At 47.2% G+C, this 25,591-nt stretch overlaps 2 protein-coding genes across 2 annotated transcripts; both read right to left on the bottom strand.

The window, feature by feature from the left end:
• Positions 1–2,912: 2,912 nt before the first annotated feature.
• LOC121571638 (probable G-protein coupled receptor 156) lies at positions 2,913–25,591 on the bottom strand. Its single transcript, XM_041883218.2, has 10 exons — positions 25,465–25,591; positions 23,036–25,226; positions 20,885–22,554; positions 20,087–20,214; positions 7,579–7,714; positions 7,369–7,479; positions 7,049–7,270; positions 6,018–6,254; positions 5,424–5,582; positions 2,913–5,103 (listed from the first exon to the last, which is right to left on the bottom strand). Exons 3-10 carry the CDS (start codon positions 22,544–22,546, stop codon positions 3,622–3,624), a joined length of 4,137 nt encoding a protein of 1,378 aa, XP_041739152.2. The 5' UTR covers positions 22,547–22,554; positions 23,036–25,226; positions 25,465–25,591; the 3' UTR covers positions 2,913–3,621.
• Positions 23,698–24,786, bottom strand: LOC121572513 (E3 ubiquitin-protein ligase TRIM39-like). Its single transcript, XM_041884576.2, has one exon. It carries the CDS (start codon positions 24,784–24,786, stop codon positions 23,698–23,700), a length of 1,089 nt encoding a protein of 362 aa, XP_041740510.2.

The following is a 25,591-nucleotide window of genomic DNA, read 5'->3' as shown; positions in this document are numbered from 1 at the left end:
CGACAGGGTTACGCCAATAAACCACTGTAGAGAATCTGAGAATTGTGCACGCGCAAGTGTGAATCTGGGGTAGCCGATTCAGCCAATACGAAGCGTATCCCTTGGCGATGGGCAGATATCCCGTACCGTAGACCAATAAGTACGCTGTTCTTGTAGAACACATGGCATAATGTACCTGACACCGCCCCTGGTGTTCCGCGGCTCGTGTCCGTGGTTTATGGCCAATGGGCGGTGTAGTCAGAGGGATGGATATCAGTCTCAGCCAATCCAAATCAGGGACACACTACTTGAACCAATGGCTAAACAGCTGCTACCGACAAGGCTCCGGTGGCCAAGTAGCAATGCGGGGATTCAATTAATCTCGCCCAGACGCCCGTGAAGGCGTGCACCGCTGAAAGTTGATTGCATTTGATTTGGAACCGGGCTGCCTCCCGGGCGTGAGCGAGCAACAGCGAAGTCGGGTCAAAAAGTGATGTAATCAAGCACATGGAGTAATGAGTAGGATTCTGTGTTTTCCCATGCAAAAGTGAATGCGTTTGATTAAAACACTTTATCTGCCTTCCCAATGAAAACTAGTTAGAAAATCTAACATTTATTTGATGGAAAACATATGTGTTATGTTTCTGGAGGATGCACCATGCTGCATTGCTGACTAAATGACCGAGCAGTGCAGGATTACTTTTGGATTTGAGAAATGCGCTCCATCCTCCCCGCTTTCGCCCGATAACGTGACTGGTTGGGCCAGCGTAAAATAACTCCCTCACTGTTGCTATGTCAGCTCTTGTAATCTACCCAATAGCATGAGGCAGGCTACTACTGATACTTTTTAAACGCAACCCATGACCGTCAAATGAGAGTGGTTTACTCTCAGTTGATACTAAAACCTTTCTCTAATGTGTGCGTGCGTGTGCCTGCCAGAGGAAAGATTAAACAGCAGTAATTATGCCAGCGGCAGCAGCCCTGCAGCGATGGTCTTTTACCCCAATAAAATACAACACTCACACTCAGCAATTAGACCTGCTCTGGGTCTGACTGGGCCACCTGCTGAAACACACACACACACACACACACACACACACTGTATCTCCCTCCCTCTCTGCATCTCGCTCTGACTGGGTGTGCAGATTTTCCAGCTGTGGGTATTGATTTCCACACAGAATGTTTGTCATTGTGTGTGTGTGTGTGTGTGTGTGTGTGTGTGTGTGTGTGGTCGGAGGGTAAGGGATCATTGTCTATTATTATGTCATTACAATGTCATTACATTAGTAGGCCTACAGTATGTGAAGCCACACACACACATACATTATGCTTATGCTCATTAAGGCTGTAGAACCCAGTTCACCGTGATTGGTACACTATTATACATAATAGACCTGTTTGAAGCCACATCATGCTTATTGCGTTCAAACACTCTGAAGCCATTCCCAGAACAAATGCATTTCCTTCAGTGTTATGCAATAACACCTCATATAGTATTTTTAACACTAGGAAGTGTATATAGTTTACACCATTGGTGTTATGCAATAACACCTTATATAGTATTTTTAACCATTACACCAAGAGGTCCGTATCTCATGACAAGTCACTCAATGTTCGGTTAAAGACGTTACAATAATATTTACAAGTATTAAATAAACACAATGTCATTCATATATGTGGGGAGTTCTGCAAAGGACAGACACCACTACCACACACAATGTGCATCTTGAACATAAAACCGTCTTGAAGGATATAAATTAGTAATCCTTGATGGTTGTTTCACAGCAGAACCCTACTCAAGTAATCTGCTGTCTAAGAAGGGGCTGTTGTGCTGTTTATTTGTACCCTTTTATGTATTTTATGTTCATCTGAGGATGCTGTATCAAAGGGAGTTTATTTTTTTCCCCGGGTGGTCTTTCAGCAGTGATGACGCAGGATAAAGAAGAGCAGCATCAGAAACAGAGGCAGTAGTGCAGAAATAATGCTGCTTTCTCTTTAAGCGAGCACTGCTTCTCAAAATGTCTTGTTCTTCTTTTGTCTATCTCAGGTTGGTGCTAAAAGGGAATTATGCAACATAAATAATGTTATTTATGAATTCTTAATGGTCTCATGAACTAGTTCAGTGCAAAATAATCCAACAGGGAACAGTCTTATGGTGGCATGTTCAGTGTTTAGCATTGGACTGATGAGTTTAGAGCGCTTATAAAAGGCTATAAGGTACAGCACACATTAGCAAATCAGCTTTTATACTGTGCAGTTACTGTGTCACGTCTACTCCCGCTCCCCCGCTCCCCCGCTCCCCCGCTCCGGTGCTCAACGTCGCCAGTCTACTAACCACCGGTCCTGGCAAACCATCATTACGCACACCTGCGCCCCATCATTAGGCACTCCTGGACTTCATCACTACCCTGATTACTTCCCCTTTATCTAGCACTCAGTTCTATCACCTATCAGGCAGTATTGTTTCTGTTTTCATGTTCAAACGCTACTCCTGTTTTTGTATTCACTCTATGTTCGTTCCTATTAAACTCACCAACTGCACCTGCTTCCTGACTCCCTGCGTCTTCGTTACATACTGTATCATTAACACCAGAGAAATAATCAATTTATGTAAACTCATTCATTCTGAAAATGAATAGAGTTGCATCCTCTTATGAGAAGCATTGAGAGCCAGAAGAGGGAGACAGAAGCAATCTACAGGCAGACTGGGTGAATTGGGACCAGAGGGGACCGGAGGGCAAAGGCCAATAGGTCATATAATAATTAATCAGCTCACAGAGAATTACAATTGATAGAATTGGAGGCAGAGCTTCCAATTAAAATGCAATGAATACAGTACATTGTGCACACAGACATGCACACACACCCACGCCACACACACGCACACGCTCACACACACACACTCACTCAAATCAATAACAATACCAACATAGTGCATTGAGGGATTTTGATGTATAAAAAGGTAAACAAAATCATAAAAACTCATTCAAATTGGTTACAATAATATTCTTTACCATGGTGAACCTGCACTCCATCCCTGGGGAGCTCTATTAAATGCATACAAGGTATGGGGGATTAAAAGAGGTGGTAACAGATCAATAAAATCCAGTGCTTTTTTGTAACATGCAACAATCTATATTATATCTTATTTAGCTACAAATATATATTTTATTTAACATGACATAGAGACAATGGCAGTCAGTGCAATAAGTTAAAGACAAAGTCAATAAATTAAAATCAGATCCCAAACATCATACAGCAAACTCGACCCATTGAACAACACACTCCATCTTGGTCCTATTTCTAAAGCACTTGCAACCAATTAAAAAGCCTGTAATGTGAATGCTGTGAGGTAATGTGTTGCTAGGGTACTCGTACTCCACACATAGATAAGGAAGATACATTACCATTGAATGCAAAATCAGATGTTTTGCCTTCCAATTAGCCATCTTGGATGGGTACAAGGCAAGCTTTTCAAGCATTTACATTAGTTCACGCTCAATTTACCACTTCTCAATAGTGTTACAACAGTGTGTAAACTCAATTGTTCTGCCGTGAACTGGCCATTGAAAGTAAATTACAACACAGTTTGACTTGAATGATTCTTCCGCAGCACCGGTTCAGTCTAGGTTCCAGACAGGCTCATACGAAGGTGGGTTTGAGGTCCTCCTTGAAGTTGACCACCGGGTGTGTGGAGCGGCAGAGGCTGGTGAAGCCGCCATACTCACTGTCCGAGGAGTCTGAGGAGGAGCTGTCGTTGGAGGGGTAGGAGTTGTGTTGCAAGCAGGCGTCGCAGTAGGGACGATGGTAGTAGCAGTAGTCAGCCGAGCTGCTGGAGTCTGAGTCCCAGTAACCATACGAGTCCCTGCTATGGTCTCTGTCTGGCCCTCCCTCGCCACCCCTCTCACCGTCTGGAGGGCATTTTCGAGGGGGTGGTGGCCGGTGCTCCCGCCTTGAGCCACGCCTCCCGCACCTGTTTGTTACCCTATGCCACGCCTCTTCCCCTTCTTCTCCATTACTTTCGTCGGGGCGGAGAGGATTGGTCTCTGTGGCGACAGGATCGAGAGGAGGTTGTGTTTTTGAGGGGTGCTTGTCTGGTTGTGAGGGCCACACGTCCCTCCTCCTTCCCCAGCCAGGAGGCTCGGAGCCTGGGTAGTAACAGGGCGGAGGCCCCCCTCTGGGGGAATGGAATGGAGGTCTGCGTTTCCTCATCACGTAGGGGGAGATACTGGGGTAGTGGAAGAGGAGAGGGGGATTGGGGGAACGCGGAGTGCAGAGGGAGAGAGGAGAGAGGACAGAGGGATCGGTCGAGGAGGGCTGAGAGGGTCTCCTGACCCCCCTGCTGTGATTGGGCGAGCGGAGGGCCGTTTCCATGACAGCGTCCACGCTCAGTTCCTGGAGTATCTCCTGCAGCTGCTCACTGCTCACAAACCCTGCCTGCCTGCCGCCTGCCATCCACGGCGAAGCGGTACCGCCATGCCAACCCGAGGGTGCCGACTGAACAGGGGCCAAACCCACCGGGGAGAGATGGGAAGAGGAAGTGACATTGTTTGACTGACAGGAGGGTGTGGTTTGTGTCCCTGCCATCTCCCCTGGTGTTCTGACTCCTGTCTTGGAAGAAACAGAGGGCTGAGGGGAGACTGGGAGGTGAGACCTTTCCCCTCCATACTGCTGCTGGGACCCAGTCCCCTCAACCTTACACCCCCCTGCCTCTGTCTTTATCCCTGCACCCTGGATGTATGGGCCAAACTCTACACTCCACGGTTTAACACTCACACAATCCCCTGGGGGAAGAGATAAGGCAGGAGGGGGAGGAGTAGAGAGAGGAGCAGAGGGTGATTCAGAAGGAGGTTTACAGAGAGCAGATGTAGTGGGAGGAGCAGACAGAGGAGGTGGCGAGAAGGGAGGAGAAGAGAGGGTAGGTTCTGCTACGTCCCTGTGTGGCAGGGGAGTTGGAGAGCAGTCGGACTGCACCACTGTGGTCTGGGTGGAGGAGGAGTGGAGGTTGGTGGTGGAAGAGTCCATTTCCTGGTCCTCGCGGGGGTGGGTAATGGACATGAGGCGCAGTAGCTTGTCTTTGGCATTGTTCACCTGCTCTTGCAGACTATCAATCACAGCATTCTTCTGCCAAAATAACAACAACAAACTTTAAAATCCCCTTCAAAACCAAAAACATCAACAACAAGAGTCAGGTTAAAGGTTAACCTAAAGATTGGTGTCGGGTTAAAGGTTATAGGTGAAGTTAGTGATGAGTAGAAGGCTATTCAGAATACAAAGTAAACAAGTTTAGGTATATATTATAGTGTTGAGGGGTCACAGAGATTATTCTGAGTACAGGACCATGTAGGACCATTTTAGTCAGTAAGGATAGTATTTCACTACCTTTTATAACCATTAGGGGGCGAGTGAGGGTTAAAATAATACATAGCCTCCACACTGACTACCTCATTGAGGAGCCTCTTCATAGAGTTGTTCTCCCCCAGTAGATAGTAGACTTCATCCTGGCTGTAGACAGAGTGGACACTCTTACTGGGGCTCCTGAAGTACTTCGCCATCTGGCTAAGGTTGTTGTGCTCCTCCTCAAACCGACGCCACTGGGTTAACTGGGAAGAGGGGAGCAAGAGGGGTGGAAAGGGGAAAGAGGGGAGAGGAAGAGGGGGATTATGATGGATAGTCAGATAACTGTCAGACAAATGTGCCAGTCTTTGAGCATACCCTTGAATCTCCAGGTGTGTGTGTTGCTCATTGTTCAAGTGCCTCCTTTCTTTCCATCCAGGATGCATTCCTGTATCATAGCATCAGCTCACCACCAGTTACTTATGGGGAGTCATTAACTCGTTGGCAGAGGCTGCAGCATGTTGACTCATGGAGCAATGTGTGTGTTTGTATGAGTCACACAACCTTGTTAACACACACACACACACACTACGGTAAGGTATGGGAAACAACCATGTAGCCACTCGAATTGGGCCTGTCATAAATTACAGGGGTTTCTGTCTGTCCGTCTGTTTGTGATGTGCGCTAACTGTCTCTCTCACCTGAGGTACAAACAGCATACAGTTGGTGGCAAGGGTACAGATGAAGATGGCTCCAGCCACCACGCTATAGACCACGTTAGGCCAGGCCTGCAGGAACCGCGACACAGGGACTGCAACCGCCGTGGAAAGGGTGACCAGGCTGACCGCGGTCATGATGGTGGGGGACTGGTTGACCGGAGGGAGGCTGACGTTGCTGGTCAGACCGGCCAGGTAGGTCCCATACAGGAGCATGCTACCCTGGAGAGACAGCAACATAACCACATAACGTTCATGACATGTTTACTATGACAAACCAACACAAACTCAGGGGAAACAGCTATTAAATCAAATCAAATTTTATTTGCCACATGCGCCGAATACAACAGGTGTAGACCTTACAGTGAAATGCTTACTTACAAGCCCTTAACCAACAATGTAGTTAAGAAAAATAAGCGTTAAGTAAAAAAAGTAGATAAGTAGAAAATACATTTTTTAAATTAAAGAGTAGCAGTAAAATAAAATAACAGTAGGGAGGCTATATACAGGGGGTACCGGTACAGAGACAATGTGCGGGGGCACAGGTTAGTCGAGGTAATATGTACATGTGGGTAGAGTTAAAGTGACTATGCATAGATAATAAACAGAGAGTAGCAGCAGCGTAAAAGAGCGGGTGGGGTAGGGTGGGGATCAATGCAAATAGTCCGGATAGCCATGATTAGCTGTTCAGGACTCTTATGGTTTGGGAGTAGAAGCTGTTAAGAAGCCTTTTGGACCTAGACTTGGCGCTCTGGTACCGCTTGCCGTGCGGTAGCAGAGAATACAGTCTATGACTATGGTGGCTGGAGTCTTTGACAATTTTTAGGGCCTTCCTCTGACACCGCCTGGTATAGAGGTCCGGGATGGCAGGAAGCTTGGCCCCAGTGATGTACTGGGCCGTACGCACTACCCTTTGTAGTGCCTTGCGGTCGGAGTCCGAGCAGTTGCCATACCAGGCATAAAATGATGTGCTCTCTTATGTTTATCTGAGCATTTCTCCCAGTTGTATGTTTTACCTTCATCAGAGCGAGGAGGATAACCCACAGGTCTGAATAGAGAGAGGAACAGGAGTCCAGCTGAGACAGAGAGTAGGACAATTCCCTCTCCACCACCTTGACCATAGCCCCAATGGACCGTGCACATTTGACCGGGTCGGTTAGACTCCAGGCGGTCAGAACCATCAGGTCCATCAGAATCAACAGAGCTACCAAGCCCATCAACTGGATGTCTCTGATGATCTGAAACACACACATAGAGTTCAGTAATACACCGTGCAATACACCCACTCTACTACAGACTTCGACCAGAGAGACAGTGAGAGCAGCAGCCTGCTTACCACTCTCTTGTCAGGCACGCGTTGGGTGAATACTCTGTAGAGCCGCCATGTTTTCCCCAGGATGGGCCCAAATACCAGAGTGCTGCCGATACAAAACATCCAGATCCTGGCCTAGGATACACCACAATAACATCAGGACTTCCCATAATATCACACAGCATGGCATCATCAGAGCAACGTGTGTGTGTGTGTGTGTGTGTGTGTTCTTACCTGTAGTATAGCTCTCGCTCCTCCCCCTTGTAGGTAGGTGCGTTCCTCAAAAGCGAATAGGAATCCACTGCTGTAGGTGAGGACACTCCCACACAGAGTCAGCACATTGAGGTTAGGACTAGACATCTTCACTATCCTGAGAGAGGAACAAACACAAAGCTTAGACTGTTCACGTCTGCGCATCGATTTGAGCATGTGCATATGCTTTTACAGTGCCTTCAGAAAGTATTCAAAGTATTGACTTTTTCCACATTTTGCTGTGTTACGGCCTGAATTTTAAATTCATATTTTGTGTCACTAATCTACACACAATACCCCATAATGTCAAAGTGGAATTTTGTTTTTAGACATTAAACAATTAATTAAACATGAAAAGCTGAATGACAGAGTGAAAAGAAGGAAGCCTGTACAGCAGGGTTCCCAATAGGCAGCCCAAAGGCCAAATTCGGCCATCAGGTGATTTTATTTGGCCCACAAAGTTTTGAGTAAATTATTTTATATATATATATTACCAGGAAATCAGCTCAAATTGATTTTAATTTAGGATATCTGTTACCAAGTATTCCCACGCATAAATAGAGAGACATACACTACCGTTCAAAAGTTTGGGGTCACCTAGAAATGTCATTGTTTTCGAAAGAAAAGCAATTTTTGGGGCAATTAAAATAACATTACCTTGATGTTGTAAATGGCTTTTGAAGCTGGAAACGGCTGATTTTTAATGGAATATCTACATAGGTGTGACGAGTACTGAGGATACGAAGAGGTAGGATGCAGACGCAGGAATCAACAATGTAAAAGGTTTACTTAACACTGAGCAAGAGAACAACAAAGAGCAAGTACACGACATGACACTAACAATCACACACAACACAACACTGAACAGTCCAGGGCTATATGGGGTGGTGATGAGATGATTTTTTTTTTTTTTTTTTTTTTTTTGATGATGAGGTGCAGGTGCGCTGGAGGTGATTAGGGTGCGTTGGGTTTCCATTCCGGTGTTGCCAAGGTGGTGTGCTCAGACCGGTGGCTCAGTAGACCGGCGAATCAGAGCGCCGGAGGGGAGCAACGGGAGGAGACGTGACAATAGGTGTACAGAGGCCCATTATCAGCAACCATCAGTCCTGTGTTCCAATGGCACGTTGTGTTTGCTAATCCAAGTTTATCATTTTAAAAGGCTAATTGATCATTAGAAAACCCTTTTGCAATTATGTTAGCACAGTTGAAAACTGTTGTGCTGTTTAAAGAAGCAATAAAACTGGCCTTCTTTAGACTAGTTAAATCCAAGATGGCGTAGTAGTGCAGTTGTGTTTTTATCGTGTCTGTAAATAGCCTGTAAATACCCTATTTTTCTGTATTTTTCGTACATATTTCCCTATCAGACTTTTCATCCTTCTACAAAATATACTTTCCTGCAACCCGCCTCACTCAATGTGGAACGGATTCTATTATTGACTTACCTTTATCTAGAATCTAGAATCTCCAGTTGAAACTAGCTAGCCAGCTAACTAGCTACTTGCTATTAGCCACAGCTAGCGGTGTTTCACCCAGAACATTGGATTTTTCTTCTGCGGGATTAATTTTAATCACTGGACATTAATCACCGGATATTCGGCCAGTCTGCACAGCGCGTTATCGACCCAGAACATATCAGTTTTTCCGCCGGAATCACTGAATCACTGGACCTTTAACTCCGGATTCATCGCTACCAGCTAGCTACAACAAAACGGACGCTGTGGTCTGGCTAATCATCCTGAGCTAGGCCCATCTCCCGGCTATCTACCTCTCTGTCAACCGGACGGGACCACCTAGTGTTGACACGGAGCCCCGCCGATCCTACACGACTGGTCTGCCGACGAAATCGTCTGATGTGGTTACGACGTTAACCACGAAGATTCCATCCATCTGCTAGCCCCGGCCCGCTAGCACACGCTAGCAGTGGCCTCTTACTCTCTAGTGCTTTACCACCGGACCTTATGATAACTCAGCTATACAGCTGATGTCTGCTGGACTGTTCCTTTTTACGGTACTACATCCTGTTTATGTTTAGCCTCAGCCCAAACATGGTTAGTTTATTGTTGTTTCGGTTATTTCTAATTGTACTATATCACTGTAGACCCCCCAGCCTAGCTAAACCTGCCTTAGATAGCTCCTTTGCCCCTCCCCCTATACACGTGGAGACCGACTCAATTGATGCCTCCAGCGATGCTATCTCTTTCATTGTTACCCAACGCTTAGGTTTACCTCCACTTTACTCATATCCTTCCATATCCTTGTCTGTACATAATGCCCTGAATCTTTTCTATAACACCCGGAAATCTGCCCCCTTTATTCTATGTACCCAACGCACTAGAAGACCAGTTCTTAAAGCCTTTAGCCGTATCCTTATTCTAGTCCTCCTCTGTTCCTCTGGTGATGTAGAGGCTAACCCAGGCCCTGCAGCCCTCAGTATCACTCCTACTCCCCAGGCGCTATCATTTGATGACTTCTGTAGTCGCAAAAGTCTTGGTTTCTTGCACATAAATATCAGAAGTCTACTTCCTAAGTTTGAGTTATTCACTGCGTTAGCACACTCTGCCAACCCTGATGTTCTAGCAGTGTCTGAATCCTGGCTCAGGAAGGCCACCAAAAATTCTGAAATTTCCATCCCCAACTATAACATTTTCCGTCTAGATAGAACTGCCAAAGGGGGTGGAGTTGCAATCTACTGTAGAGATAGCCTGCAGAGCTCTATCATACTATCCAGGTCTGTGCCCAAACAGTTTGAGCTTCTACTTCTAAAAATCCACCTTTCCAGAAATAAGTCTCTCACTGTTGCCGCTTGCTACAGACCCCCTCAGCCCCAGCTGTGCCCTGGACACCATATGTGAATTGATTGCCCCCCATTTATCCTCAGAGTTTGTACTGCTTGGTGACCTAAATTGGGATATGCTTAATACCCCAGCCATCCTACAATCCAAGCTAGATGCCCTCAACCTCATGCAAATAATCAACGAACCTACCAGGTACAACCCTAAATCCGTAAACATGGGTACCCTCATAGATATCATCCTGACTAACTTACCCTCTAAATACACCTCAGCTGTCTTCAACCAGGATCTCAGCAATAACTGCCTTATTGCCTGCGTCCGTAACGGGTCCGCGGTCAAACGACCACCCCTCATCACTGTCAAACGCTCCCTAAAACACTTTAGCGAGCAGGCCTTCCTAATTGACCTGGCCCAGGTATCCTGGATGGATATAGATCTCATTCCGTCAGTAGAGGATGCCTGGTTGTTCCTTAAAAGTAATTTCCTCTCAATCTTAAATAAACATGCCCCATTCAAAAAATACAGAACTAAGAACCGATATAGCCCCTGGTTCTCCTCAGACTTGACTGCCCTTGACCAGCACAAAAACATCCTGTGGCGTACAGCATTAGCATCAAATAGCCCCCGCGATATGCAACTTTTCAGGGAAGTTAGGAACCAATATACACAAGCAGTCAGGAAAGCAAAGGCTAACTTTTTCAAACAGAAATTTGCATCCTGTAGCACTAACTCCAAAAAGTTTTGGGACACTGTAAAGTCCATGGAGAATAAGAGCACTTCCTCCCAGCTGCCCACTGCACTGAGGCTAGGAAACACTATCACCACCGATAAATCTACAATAATCGAGAATTTCAACAAGCATTTTGCTACAGCTGGCCATGCTTTCCATCTGGCTACCACTAACCCGGCCACCAACTCTGCACCCTCTGCTGCAACTTGCCCATGCCCCCCCCGCTTCTCCTTCACACAAATTCAGACAGCTGATGTTTTGAAAGCGCTGCAAAATCTGGACCCCTACAAATCAGCTGGGCTAGACAATCTGGACCCTTTCTTTCTAAAACTAGCCGCGAAATTGTCGCAAACCCCTATTACTAGTCTGTTCAACCTCTCTTTCATAACGTCTGAGATCCCCAGAGATTGGAAAGCTGCCGCGGTCATCCCCCTCTTCAAAGGGGGTGACACTCTAGATCCAAACTGCTACAGACCTATATCCATCCTGCCCTGCCTTTCGAAAGTATTTGAAAGCCAAGTTAACAAACAGATCACCGACCATTTCGAATACCACCGTACCTTCTCCGCTATGCAATCAGGTTTCCGAGCTGGTCACGGGTGCACTTCAGCCACGCTCAAGGTCCTAAACGATATTATAACCGCGATTGATAATAGACAGTACTGTGCAGCCGTCTTCATCGACCTGGCCAAGGCTTTCGACTCTGTCAACCACCGCATTCTTATTGGCAGACTAAATAGCCTTGGTTTCTCAAATGACTGCCTCGCCTGGTTCACCAACTACTTCTCAGATAGAGTTCAGTGTGTCAAATCGGAGGGCCTGTTGTCTGGACCTATGGCAGTCTCTATGGGGGTGCCACAGGGTTCAATTCTTGGGCCGACACTTTTCTCCGTGTATATCAATGATGTCGCTCTTGCTGCTGGTGACTCTCAGATCCACCTCTACGCAGACGACACCATTTTGTATACATCTGGCCCTTCATTGGACACTGTGTTAACAAACCTCCAAACGAGCTTCAATGCCATACAACAATCCTTCAGTAGCCTCCAACTGCTCTTAAACACTAGTAAAACTAAATGCATGCTTTTCAATCGAACGCTGCTGGCACCCGCCCACCCGACTAGAATCACCACTCTCGACGGGTCTGACCTAGAGTATGTGGACAACTACAAATACCTAGGTGTCTGGTTAGACTGTAAACTCAACTTCCAGACTCACATAAAGAATCTCCAATCCAAAGTTAAATCTAGAATCGGCTTCCTATTTCGCAACAAAGCCTCCTTCACTCATGCTGCCAAACATGCCCTCGTAAAACTGACTATCCTACCGATCCTTGACTTCGGCGATGTCATTTACAAAATAGCCTCCAACACTCTACTCAGCAAATTGGATGTAGTCTATCACAGTGCCATCCGTTTTGTCTCCAAAGCCCCATACACTACCCACCACTGTGACCTGTACGCTCTTGTTGGCTGGTCCTCACTACATGTTCGTCGTCAAACCCACTGGCTCCAGGCCATCTATAAATCACTGCTAGGCAAATCCCCGCCTTATCTTAGCTCATTGGTCACCATAGCAGCACCCACCCGTAGTCTGCGCTCCAGCAGGTATATCTCACTGGTCATTCCCAAAGCCAACACCTCCTTTGGCCGCCATTCCTTCCAGTTCTCTGCTGCCAATGACTGGAACGAATTGCAAAAATCTCTGAAGCTGGAGACTCTTATCTCCCTCAATAACTTTAAGCATCAGTTGTCAGAGCACCTTACCGATCACTGCACCTGTACACAGCCCATCTGAAATTAGCCCACCCAACTACCTCATCCCTATATTGTTATTTATTTTGCTCTTTTGCACCCCAGTATCTCTATTTGCACATAATCTCTTGCACATCTAGCATTCCAGTGTTAATACTATTGTAATTATTCTGCACTATAGCCTATTTATTGCCTTACCTCCATAACTTGCTACATTTGCACACACTGTATATATATTTTCTGTTGTATTTTTGACTTTATGTTTTTTACCCCATATGTAACTCTGTGTTGTTTTTATTGCACTGCTTTGCTTTATCTTGGCCAGGTCGCAGTTGTAAATGAGAACCTGTTCTCAACTGGCTTACCTGGTTAAATAAAGGTGAAATAAAAAAATAAAAAAATAGTTGAGTATCTGGAGCATCAGCAATTGTGGGTTCGATTACAGGCGCAAAATGGCCAGAAACAAATAACTTTCTTCTGAAACGCGTCAGTCTATTCTTGTTCTGAGAAATGAAGGCAATTCCATGCGAGAAATTGTTTGAGAAACAGACTCCTCACAGGTCCTCAACTGGCAGCTTCATTAAATATGTCAAGGGCTGAGGTGTAAGGTGTGTAGAAGTCAGGCGCAGGACACCGAAGCTAGTCCAACAAAGTTTACTGAAGTTTACCAATAGGCAAAAATACAGAGAACGGCCTCAACAATAAACAGAGGCGAGCAATTACGCAAACTGTGCGTAAAACAAATAAACAAGAAAACAGGTACAAAACACGCAGCACAACGGACAGGCGAAAAACAACACACAATCTAACCTAAGCAAAACAAGGAACTTATAGGACAAGTAATCAGCACACAAACGGACACAGGTGTAAAAGACAGACGAAAGCAATCACACCAAGAAACATGGAGCGGTGGCAGCTAGTACTCCGGGGACGGCGAACGCCGAAGCCTGCCCGAACCAGGAGGAGGAGCAGTCTCGGCAGAATCCGTGACAGTACTCCCCCTTGACGCGCGGCTCCAGCCGTGCGCCCGACCCCGGCCTCGGGGACGGCCAGGAGGACGCGGACCCGGGCGCGTGGGATGCCCACGGTGGAACTCAGTCAGGAGGGACGGATCTAGGATGTCCCTCCTAGGCACCCAGCACCGTTCCTCCGGACCGCACCCTCCCACTCCACGAGATACTGGAGACCACTCATCCGGCGCCTCGAGTCCAAGATGGTCCGGACCCTGTACGCCGGGGGCCCCCTCGATGTCCAAAGGGGGCGGAGGGGTCTCTCCTATCTCATCTTCTTGGAGTGGGCCAGCTACCACCGGCCTGAGAAGAGACACATGGAATGAGGGGTTAATATTTTTGTACTCAATAGGCAGTTGTAACCTGTAACACACCTCGTTCAACCTTCTCAGGACTTTAAAGGGCCCCACAAACCGCCGACCCAGCTTCCGGCAGGGCAGGCGGAGGGGCAGGTTTCGAGTCGAGAGCCAGACTCGATCTCCCGGTGGGTACACCGGTCCCTCACTGCGGTGGCGATCGGCGCTCGCCTTTTGTTGACGGATGGCACGCTGCAGATGGACATGGGCAGCGTCCCACGTCTCCTCCGAGCGCCGAATCCACTCGTCCACCGCAGGGGCCTCGATCTGGCTCTCGTGCCATGGTGCCAGGACCGGCTGATAACCTAAAACACACTGGAAAGGTGTTAAATTGGTGGAGGAGTGGCGGAGAGAGTTCTGGTACATCTCTGCCCAGGGGATGAACCTAGACCACTCCTCCGGCCGGTCCCGGCAATAGGACCTCAGAAACCTACCCACATCCTGGTTGACACGTTCAACCTGCCCATTGCTCTCTGGGTGGTACCCCGAGGTAAGGCTTACCGAGACCCCCAAGCGTTCCATGAACGCCCCCCAAACTCTGGAGATGAACTGGGGACCTCGGTCAGACACAATATCCTCGGGGACCCCATAGTGCCGGAACACATGGGTAAATAGGGCCTCAGCGGTCTGTAGGGCAGTAGGGAGACCCGGCATTGGGAGGAGACGACAGGCCTTGGAAAACCGATCCACAACGACCAAAATGGTGGTATTCCCCTGGGAGGGGGTAGGTCGGTCACAAAATCCACCGATAGGTGGGACCATGGTCGTTGTGGAACGGGCAGGGGATGTAACTTACCCCTGGGCAAATGTCTAGGCGCCTTACACTGGGCGCACACCGAGCAGGAGGAGACATAAACCCTCACATCCCTAGCTAACGTTGGCCACCAATATTTCACGCTAAGGCAGTGCACTGTCCGGCCAATACCTGGATGTCCAGAGGAGGGTGATGTATGAGCCCAATAAATCAGACAATCACGAACCTCGAGCGGGACGTACGTCCGTCCCACAGGACACTCGGGGGGAGTAGGGTCGGTACGCAGTGCCCGCTCGATTTCCGCATCGACCTCCCACACCACCAGAGCCACCAAACAAGACTCCGGCAGTATGGAAGTAGGCTCAATGGACCTCTCCTCTGTGTCATACCGCCGGGACAGGGCGTCTGCCTTACCGTTCTGGGACCCTGGGATGTATGTGATCTTAAAAACAAACCGGGTCAGGAACATGTTCCACCTAGCCTGACGAGGGTTCAATCTCCTAGCTGCCCTGATGTACTCCAGATTACGGTGATCAGTCAGAATGAGGAAAGGGTGTTGAGCCCCCTCAAGCCAATGCCTCCACACCTTTAGGGCCTGGACTACAGCTAACAGCTCCCTGTCCCCAACGTCATAATTTCGCTCCGCCGAGCTGAGCTTCTTGGAGTAGAACGCACAGGGGCGGAGCTTAGGGTGGCGTGCCGGACCGTTGTGACAGGACTGCCCCTAAGCCGGCCTCGGACGCGTCTACCTCTACTTGGAATGGTAAAGAGGGATCCGGATGCGCCAGCACCCGGGGCCGAGGTGAACAGGTTCTTCAGCTTGGCAAATGCCCTGTCCGCCTCAGCTGACCACTGCAACCGAACCGGACCCCCTTTAGCAAGGACGTAATGGGAGCTGCAACCTGTCCAAAGCCCCGGATAAACCTCCGGTAGTAATTAGCAAAACCCAAGAACTGCTGCACCTCTTTGACAGTGGTTGAGTATGCCAATTACGCACGGCCGACACACGGTCTACCTCTATCTCCACACCAGACGCGGACAACCGATAACCCAAAAAGGAGACGGACTCCTGGAAGAACAGGCATTTCTCTGCCTTGACATACAAGTCATGCTCCAACAGTCTTCTCAACACTCGGCGCACCAGGGCTACATGCTCGGCTCGTGTGGAAGAGTACACTAGGATGTCGTCGATGTATACTACCACACCCTGCCCATGCATGTCCCGGAAAATCTCGTCAACAAAGGATTGGAAGACTGAAGGAGCATTCATTAACCCGTATGGCATGACGAGATACTCGTAATGACCCGAGGTGGTGCTAAATGCGGTCTTCCATTCATCCCCCCCCCTAATGCGTACCAGATTGTACGCGCTCCTGAGATCCAACTTTGTGAAGAACTGCGCTCCGCGTAATGATTCTGTCATAGTCGCAATCAGTGGAAGAGGGTAACTGTACTTAACCGTGATCTGATTGAGACTACGATAGTCAATACACGGGCGCAAACCCCCGTCCTTCTTCTTCACAAAGAAGAAACTCGAGGAAACCGGGGAAGTGGAGGACCGTATGTATCCCTGTGCCAAGGACTCGGCTATGTAAGTTTCCATAGCCGCTGTCTCCTCTTGAGACCGTGGATACACACGGCTCCGCTGGGAAGTGCCGCTCCTGTTTGGAGATCTATCGCACAATCCCCCTGTCTATGAGGTGGTAGCCGTGTAGCCCTCGTTTTACTGAACACAAGTGCTAAATCCTCATACTCAGGGGGAATGCGCATTGCGGGCACTTGGTTCGGACTCTCTACCGAGGTCGCCCCTAAGGAAACACCTAGACATCTCCCCTACACACTGGGCAGACCACTCCATAAGAGCCCTCTGTTGCCACGCAATGGTAGGATCATGGGTGCTTAACCAGGGAAGCCCCAGCACCACGGGATACACAGGAGAGTCAATCAGATAAAACTGAATGGTCTCCTCATGACCCCCCTGCGTCGTCATCTTAAGTGGTGCTGTGACTTCTCTGATCAGCCCCGACCCCAACGGCCGGCTGTCTAGGGCATGAACAGGAAAGGGGGCTTCTACCGGCCGAAGGGGAATTCCTAACTTATAACAAAATGCACGATCAACAAAATTCCCAGCTGCGCCTGAATCTACTAGCGCCTTATGCTGGGAATGAGGTGCCACCTGTGGAAATCTCACAGGTATACTCATGTGACCAACAGAGAGCTCTGGGTAAGTGGGGCGCCTACTCACCTGAAATGACTCCCCAGTGCGTGACCTGTTGTCCCCTCTCCCAGGAGACCCTCCCCAGCACCTGGCCGCGGTGTGTCCTCCACGGCCACAGTTGGTGCAGGGGATGGCCCCCCTCGGGTTCTCTCTCCTCCTCTCTCTAGCGCCAGCACCCCCGAGCTCCATGGGAATCGGCTCGGAGGTGCTGGAGGGTGGAATGGACGACCCCCACTCGTAGGTGATGGTAGCGGCGTCTATTCCCCTCCATTCGGCGTTGGCCCACTCCAACGCCTTGCCGGATAGACAGGAGATGAGGGCGGAGACGCTCTCGTACCCCGAGGGCGCTGGGTGTATGGTAGCCAGGTAGAGTTCCACCTGCAGGAGGAACCCCTGACACCCGGCTGCAGAACTGTCATATGCCCTCGGGAGCGAGAGCCGTATGCCACTGGGTTCCGGTGCTGAGAGAGGAGGACTGGCCGTTGGTGATGGGATGGTGTGAGAAGGCGTGGGCACCTCTCCAGTCACCAACCGGCGCAGAGTGTTGGACACCTCGTTCATGGCGGCCCCAAGTTGCCGGATCATGGTGTCTTGATCGCTGATCCGATCCTCCAGCGACTTGGGTGCCGCCACTGCTCCTGCTGACTCCATGATGGTGTGTTGTTCTGTCAAGGGCTGAGGTGTAAGGTGTGTAGAAGTCAGGCGCAGGACACCGAAGCTAGTCCAACAAAGTTTACTGAAGTTTACCAATAGGCAAAAATACAGAGAACGGCCTCAACAATAAACAGAGGCGAGCAATTACGCAAACTGTGCGTAAAACAAATAAACAAGAAAACAGGTACAAAACACGCAGCACAACGGACAGGCGAAAAACAACACACAATCTAACCTAAGCAAAACAAGGAACTTATAGGACAAGTAATCAGCACACAAACGGACACAGGTGTAAAAGACAGACGAAAGCAATCACACCAAGAAACATGGAGCGGTGGCAGCTAGTACTCCGGGGACGGCGAACGCCGAAGCCTGCCCGAACCAGGAGGAGGAGCAGTCTCGGCAGAATCCGTGACAAAATAGTACCCGCAAAACACCAGTCTCAACGTCAACAGTGAAGTGGCGACTCCGGGATGCTGACCTTCTAGGCAGAGTTGCAAAGAAAAAGCCATATCTCAGACTGGCCAATAAAAAGAAAAGATTAAGATGGGCAAAAGAACACAGACACTGGAAAGAGGAAGATTGGGAAAAAGTGTTATGGACAGACGAATTGAAGTTTGAGGTGTTCGGCTCACAAAGAATAACATTTGTGAGACGCAGACCAAATGAAAAGATGCTGGAGGAGTGCTTGATGCCATCTGTCAAGCATGGTGGAGGCAATGTGATGGTCTGGGGGTGCTTTGGTGGTGGTAAAGTGGGAGATTTGTACAGGGTAAAAGGGATCTTGAAGAAGGAAGGCTATCACTCCATTTTGCAACGCCATGCCATACCCCGTGTACAGCGCTTGATTGGAGCCAATTACCTCCTACAACAGGACAATGACCCAAAGCACAGCTCCAAACTATGCAATAACTATTTAGGGAAGAAGCAGACAGCTGGTATTCTGTTTATAATGGAGTGGCCAGCACAGTCACCGGATCTAAACCCTATTGAGCTGTTGTGGGAGCAGCTTGACCGTATGGTACGTAAGAAGTGCCCATCAAGCCAATCCAACTTGTGGGAGGTGCTTCAGGAAGCATGGGGTGAAATCTCTTCAGATTACCTCAACAAATTGACAACTAGAATGCCAAAGATCTGCAAGGCTGTAATTGCTGCAAATGGAGGATTATTTGACGAAAGCAAAGTTTGAAGGACACAATTATTATTTCAATTAAAAATCATTATTTCTAACCTTGTCAATGACTACATTTCCTATTCATTTTGGTATATTTCCTATTCAAACTCATTTCATGTATGTTTTCATGGAAAACAAGGACATTTCTACGTGACCCCAAACTTTTGAACGGTAGTGTATGTGATCATATCCCAATTTAATCAAGGTTTGAAATGATTCTGTTTTTGTTGAATACTGTCTGTTTGGGATTCTTGCAGTCAATTTGCAGTGTACAAATTATTTTTTACTATGTTCTGGCCCCCCTACCATCCACAAAAATCAGCCCACGGCTGAATGTAATTGGGGACGCCTGCTGTACAAAATAACTGCTGCAAATCTAACAAAACACATCACTACCACTCTTCATATTATGGGTATGCTTGTCATCGGCAAGGACTAGGGAGTTTTTTGGGATAAAAATAAATGAAATGGAGCTAAGCACAGGCAAAATCATAGAGGAAAACCTGGTTCAGTCTGCTTTCCAACGGACACTGGAAGACGAATTCACTTTTCAGCAGGACAATAACCTAGGCCAAATCTACATTGGATTTGCTTACCAAGACGACATTGAATGTTCCTAGTTACAGTTTTGACTTAAATTGGCTTGAAAATCTATGGGAAGACTTGAAAATGTCTGTCTAGCAATGATCAACAACTAACTTGACAGAGCTTGAATAATCTTTTCAAGAATGATAGGCAAATATTGTACAATCCAGGTGTGCAAAGCTCTAAGAGACTTACCCCAAAAGACTCACAGCTGTAATTGCTGCCAAAGGTGATTCTAATATGTTTTGACTCAGGGGGTTGAATACAATAATCAAGATACAGTATATTAGTGTTTTAGATTTTTTTGGTTGACATTATAGAGTATAAAGTATTTTGTGTAGATCGTTGATAAAAAAAATACAATTAAATCCATTATAATCCCACTTTGTAACGCAACAAAATTTGGAAAAAGTCAAGGGAGTTGAATACTTTACGAAGGCACTGTAAGTGTATGTGTGTGTACCTGTTGTTCTTGAAGCGCAGGGTAAAGAGCAGGAAGCAGAATGCCAGCAGGATGCCACAGGAGAGCATGGTCCAGACCACTGCACAGAGCACTGGAGAGAGAGACCGCCTCTGCAGCTCCACTCCCATCTACAGTAGATGTCAATCACATATCAATTAGAATCTCTACACTAATGGGAAACACTTGAGTAAACATAGTAACTTTGTGTTTGTGTGTTTGTGTACGTGTTGATGATATTAAGAGTATTAAGAGTTGTATGTGTTTTAGTGTAGTATGCCCAAAACCTTCAACCTGGTCTGCATAGTGTTTCTTTGTATCACCTCATAAATATATTGTATAAAGATTTGCAAGCCCAAGGCACAGAAAACAGACAACTTTTATTAACCTTTATTAATATTATTTATTAATATTGGGCTCCCGAGTGGCGCCGTGGTCTAAGGCACTGCATCTCAGTACTTGAGACGTCACTACAGACCCCCTGGTTCGATTCCAGGCTGTATCACAACCGGCCGTGATTGGGAGTCCCATAGGGCGGCGCACAATTGGCCCAGCGTCGTCTGGGTTTGGCCGGTGTAGGCCGTCATTGTAAATAAGAATTTGTTCTTAACTGACTTGCCTAGTTAAATAAAGGTTATAAATTAATTATATCTTTATTAAATCAACCACACAATACATGAGATAGAGAAAATATATATGGCACAAGCTTCTATAACAAATACAACTGACACAACACTCAGTGTCCTCTTCTGAGAAGAGGTGAAAGGTGAAAGGTTAACGTGAGGTGGTGAGGTCACTGACAGGGCAGATCACCAATGGTGCTGAGTTGACCCCACCGTTATTCTTTCGGGGGTTGAAGTATGCATAGAGTCTCTCTGCGAAGATGTAACCGGTGAATGAGTAGATATGAGACCTGGAATCCACATCGTAAAAGGACACCTGCCCCCCTTCCCAGTCCACGTACACCCCAACCCTCTGGGGCTTCTCGACCAGTGGCAGGGGGACAGGGGGGGTCGTCAGAGCCCAGTACTCAGTCCTGTTCCTCAGGCCTACTGTCCAGTAGCCATGCTCAGGGTTTAGGGTATTCCCTCCTTTCTTGTTGACAGACTCTCTCCCCACTCCTATGTCCCACTCTGTCTTCCCCTTCACCTGCACCTCGTAGTAGAACCTCCCTGAGGAGAAGCCCTCCCTCCCCAGGACACTGATACCAGGGTAAAACCTCTCTGGGTTGTCAGGGAGGTTCAGCGCTGTGTTGCCGTGGGCCACTTGTTTACCGTTGTCAGAGAGGATAAGTTTGGGGTGAGCTGTATCAGGGTCAAGGGTCACATCCACGGCACACTGCTGAGTTCTTGTAAGTTCTGTTTCACATAATCTTTTCACTTCATTCTTCAGTGTCTCCTCAAACTGGGATCCAGCTCTCCTCACAGCTCTCCTCACTGTTCCTACGTACACAACACTTTGAACACTGATTTCGGACAAGTCCTTGGCGGGTGGAGGGTTGAACAGGGATGGGAAGCTATGGATGAGGTGGAGGTGGTCCTCAGTGCGTGAGAGCTGCTTCACCTCAGTGTTTCTCCTCTTTAGCTCTGTGATTTCCTGCTCCAGCTCTTTAATGAGCCCCTCAGCCCGCCTCTCTGCTGCTTTCTGCTTTTCCTCAATCACCTCAATGAGCTCAGCCTGGCTTCTCTGAATGGAGTGCATCAGAGCAGTGAAGACCTGCAAGCTCTCTCTAATCTCTCTCTCTGCATTTATTCTGCCTGATTGTACTGTGTGTTTGACCTCCTTCACTTTCTGCAGTCGACCATGAATCATCTGCTGCATTACATCTTCCATATTCCCCAGCTGAGCCCTCCTCTCTCTGCTTTCTTCCTCCAAAGGGACAACATTGTGTTTCTTGTGTCTTTTCTCAGTGCAGACCTGACACACGTACGTCTGGTCACTTCTACAGAACAGCTCCAGAAGCTTCTGGTGCCGCTTACACACTCTGTCCTCCATGTTAATCACAGGCTCAATCAGATTGTGTTTCTTGAAGGTGGCCAGTATCTGGTGAGGCTCCAGGTGAGTCTCACAGTAAGAGGCCAGGCACTCCAGGCAGGACTTCAAGGCCTTGACTTTCCTCCCAGTGCAGACGTCACAGGGCACTTCTCCAGATTGGGCTGCTTGGGGTTGGGCTTGGGCCAAGGGTTGGTCCTGGGTACTAGTAGCAGTAGCCCTAATTTCAACTGACCTTCTGAACTGATCGGCCATCTCAGCTATGAAAGTATTGACTTTGAGCTCAGGTCTTCTGCCGAATTTCTGCTTACACATGGGACACTGGCATGGGCTGGTGGTATGCCAGTACCCATGTATGCAGTCCTTGCAGAAGTTGTGTCCACACGGGGTGGTGATTGGGCTGGTGAACACGTCTAGACAGATGGGGCACAGGAACTGTTCCTCGGACAGCAGGCTGCTGGCAGAAGCCATGTCCGGGTCTGGGAAGAGATCCAAAAATAAACCACATGCGACTTTATGGAATCAGTTGGCTCTCCACACTGGAATTTCTTTACTGGAATGTTTTTTTCTAGCTTACAGTATACCACCAAGCTCTATGTAGTTACAGGACACCCAACCAGCTTTCTCAATACATGTAACCAGTGGTACCAATCATATGATTTTATATTTCATTCAGAAATATACATTTATTAACATATGATGAGAAGTCTAATACAGCCTAACAGACAAATAAATTAAAGGGGACAGTGATGACGTCCCCACCTGTCAAATTCAATCTAAATCAAGCCTACAGTATAACACAGTAAATGTAATGTCATACAATACAAAAACACAATATAACTGTATTCTTCCCCTTGATTATATTTATAACTGGGCTGGGACAGGTATTGAAACTTGAATAAACAACCTAACATAGCATACAACAGACAACACAGCACAAATGAAAGACCCTCCACTCACCTCTGTGTGTATTCAGAAGAACAGCAATGTCAAAGACGGTATATTTTGTACCTTATTAGGCTGTGTTGAGAGATTTGTGAGGGAATTTTGTTATGCTAAAGCACAAAGTTCTCTAGTTTAGTCTCACTTTACAACGTGACATTACCATGGCTTGTCCAGGTCCCTTACTGCTAAGTTGCAATGCAGCTGCTCTTAAAGGTACAGTACATGGCTGAATTAACCCTTAACATGACAGGACTCTCTCAGCTGAACCATGTATTATGGTTGCCATGTATTCTAATACATTCACACTTCCTGTTCATATTATGTAGGAGTTCACAAAGCTGTTATTGTGTTGTAGCCCAGAAGATTTACTGAGGACCTGATCAAATAACAAAGCCATTGAAAAGCAGTGTGCACATTTCAGATCATTTTAATGCAAAGAGGATTCAATTTAATATTTTCACATAAATTAGATACAGAGACATATTGGGGCAGGATTAGTAAGGAGCTACATTTTCAGTATGTCATCATACAATCGTGAAGGACATCACAATACAGCCCAGCAAATGTGATTCTAGATTTCCTGGCAAGATACAATATATACCTCTCTAAATATTCAATATAAATCAATACATGGAATGTTGTGTTTTCTTTAGAATGTCAACGATACGAGTGAAATCTCAATCTGATTTGCTCACATGAGAGATGATCAAAGGTGCTGACATTTTGTCAATGCCACAAACACCAAGGTTGAAGTATGGGTAAAGTTTCTCAGTGAAGGAACAATCAGTGAATGAGTAGATATGAGACCTGGCCTGGGCATTGTACAAGGAGACCTCACCGTCTTCATAGTCCACATAGACCCCCACCTTCTGGGGCTTCTCACTCAGGGAGAGGGGGGTAGGGTCAGTGGTGCAGGCCTTGTAGATGTTCCCTTTCCCCAGCTGGATAGTCCAGAGTCCATTCTCAGGCTTTGCTGCATGAATCTTTCTGTTAATGGACTCTCTGGCCACTCCTACACTCCAGAGAGTATTTCCCTTCACCTGCACCTCATAGTAGAATCTCCCTGAGGAGAAGCCCTCCTTTCCCAGGATGCTGGCAATGTAGAAGAACCTCTCTGGATTGCCAGGGTAGTTTTGTCGTCTACCGGGATGTCTAAGTTGTTTCACATCTTCAGAGAGAGTGAGATTGGGATGAGCTGTATCAGGGTCCAGAGTTACATCCACTGACCACTGCTGAATAACCTTGAGCTCAGCCTCACACAACCTCTTCAATTCACTCTTCAGTGTGTCTTCGAACTGAGAGCCAGCTCTCTTCACAGCTTTCCTCACCGTCCCGACATACTCAACACTCTGAAACCTGATCTCAGACCAGTCCTTGGTGGGTGGAGAGGTGCACAGGGATGGTGAGCTCTGGAGGAGTTTTAGGTCAGTGATTTCCTGCTCCAGCCCTGTAATGAGCCTTTCAGCCAGCCTTTCGGCTTCCTTTTGCTTTTCCAAAATCACCTCAATGAGCTCAGCCTGGCTTCTTTCAATGGAGCGTATTAAAGCTCTAAAGATCTGACAACTGTTCTCTACCTCTTGCTCTGCATTTATTCTGCTAGATTGTAGTGTATTTCTGATCTCAATAACTTTCTGCTGTCTGCTCTGAATCATCTGCTGCACTCCCAGCTGAACCTTATTCTTTCTGGTTTCCACTTGAAGAGGGACAGTGCTGTGGGTATTGTAGTCGGTCTTGAACTCCAGACATCTCCCAAGCCTTTCACACATTTGTTCTTCAACATTCTCTACATGCTGTTGTCTCCTCAAGGTTGCGACTCTCTGATTGGGCTCCAGGGGAGTCTCACAGTAAGAGGCCTCAAAAGAAGAATTGACAGCCTTGACCTCCCTCCCAACAAAGACATCATGGGACACCTCTCTAGATTGGTCCAGGCATTGGTCCTGGGGGCTTGTGTCATTTCCTAGAAATGGATACCAGAACTCTGCAACAATTTTAGATAATTGAGTATTGACTTTTAGCTCTGATCTTTTAGGGAATGTCTTCATGCACAGTGGACACTGGCACAGGACATTGATTCTCCAGTATTTGCTGATACAATCCATGCAGAAGTTGTGCCCACATGGGGTTGTGACTGGTTTCTTGAACACCTCCTTACAGATATAGCAAACTAACTGCATTTCAGACTGGGGATTGCTAGCTGATGCCATGCCTGGGAACAAACAGAAAGTGAAATCAACTTTCCTGAATGAATCAGCAATCTGTGTTATCTTGGCATTCCCACCATAATTATGCTTATGTATTTCCTTCTCTATTCTTGAATGCTATTGTTTCTAAATATACTCTTTAACAAAAATAAACAATGAGGGAGGAATTTCAAACATACAGTACAAACAAGAGAAGCTATGACAAAATACGAAAATTCAAAGATGTTCTCTATCTCTTCTTACCTGAGATGATGTGTGTTGTTGAATTATATTTTTTTTCTCTTGAATCCCAAAGTAAGACTCTGAGTACAGGGGACTGGCAAGTGTTCAGAAAAATGTATAAGGAGAAAGTGTCTTTGGGTCCTCAACA

Source organism: Coregonus clupeaformis, chromosome 40 (genome assembly GCF_020615455.1).
Source record: "Coregonus clupeaformis isolate EN_2021a chromosome 40, ASM2061545v1, whole genome shotgun sequence".
In the NCBI taxonomy this organism is placed as follows: Eukaryota; Metazoa; Chordata; class Actinopteri; order Salmoniformes; family Salmonidae; genus Coregonus; species Coregonus clupeaformis.
The sequence above is the reverse complement of the archived record's forward strand: the minus strand, read 5'-3'. Positions and strand labels throughout refer to the sequence as shown.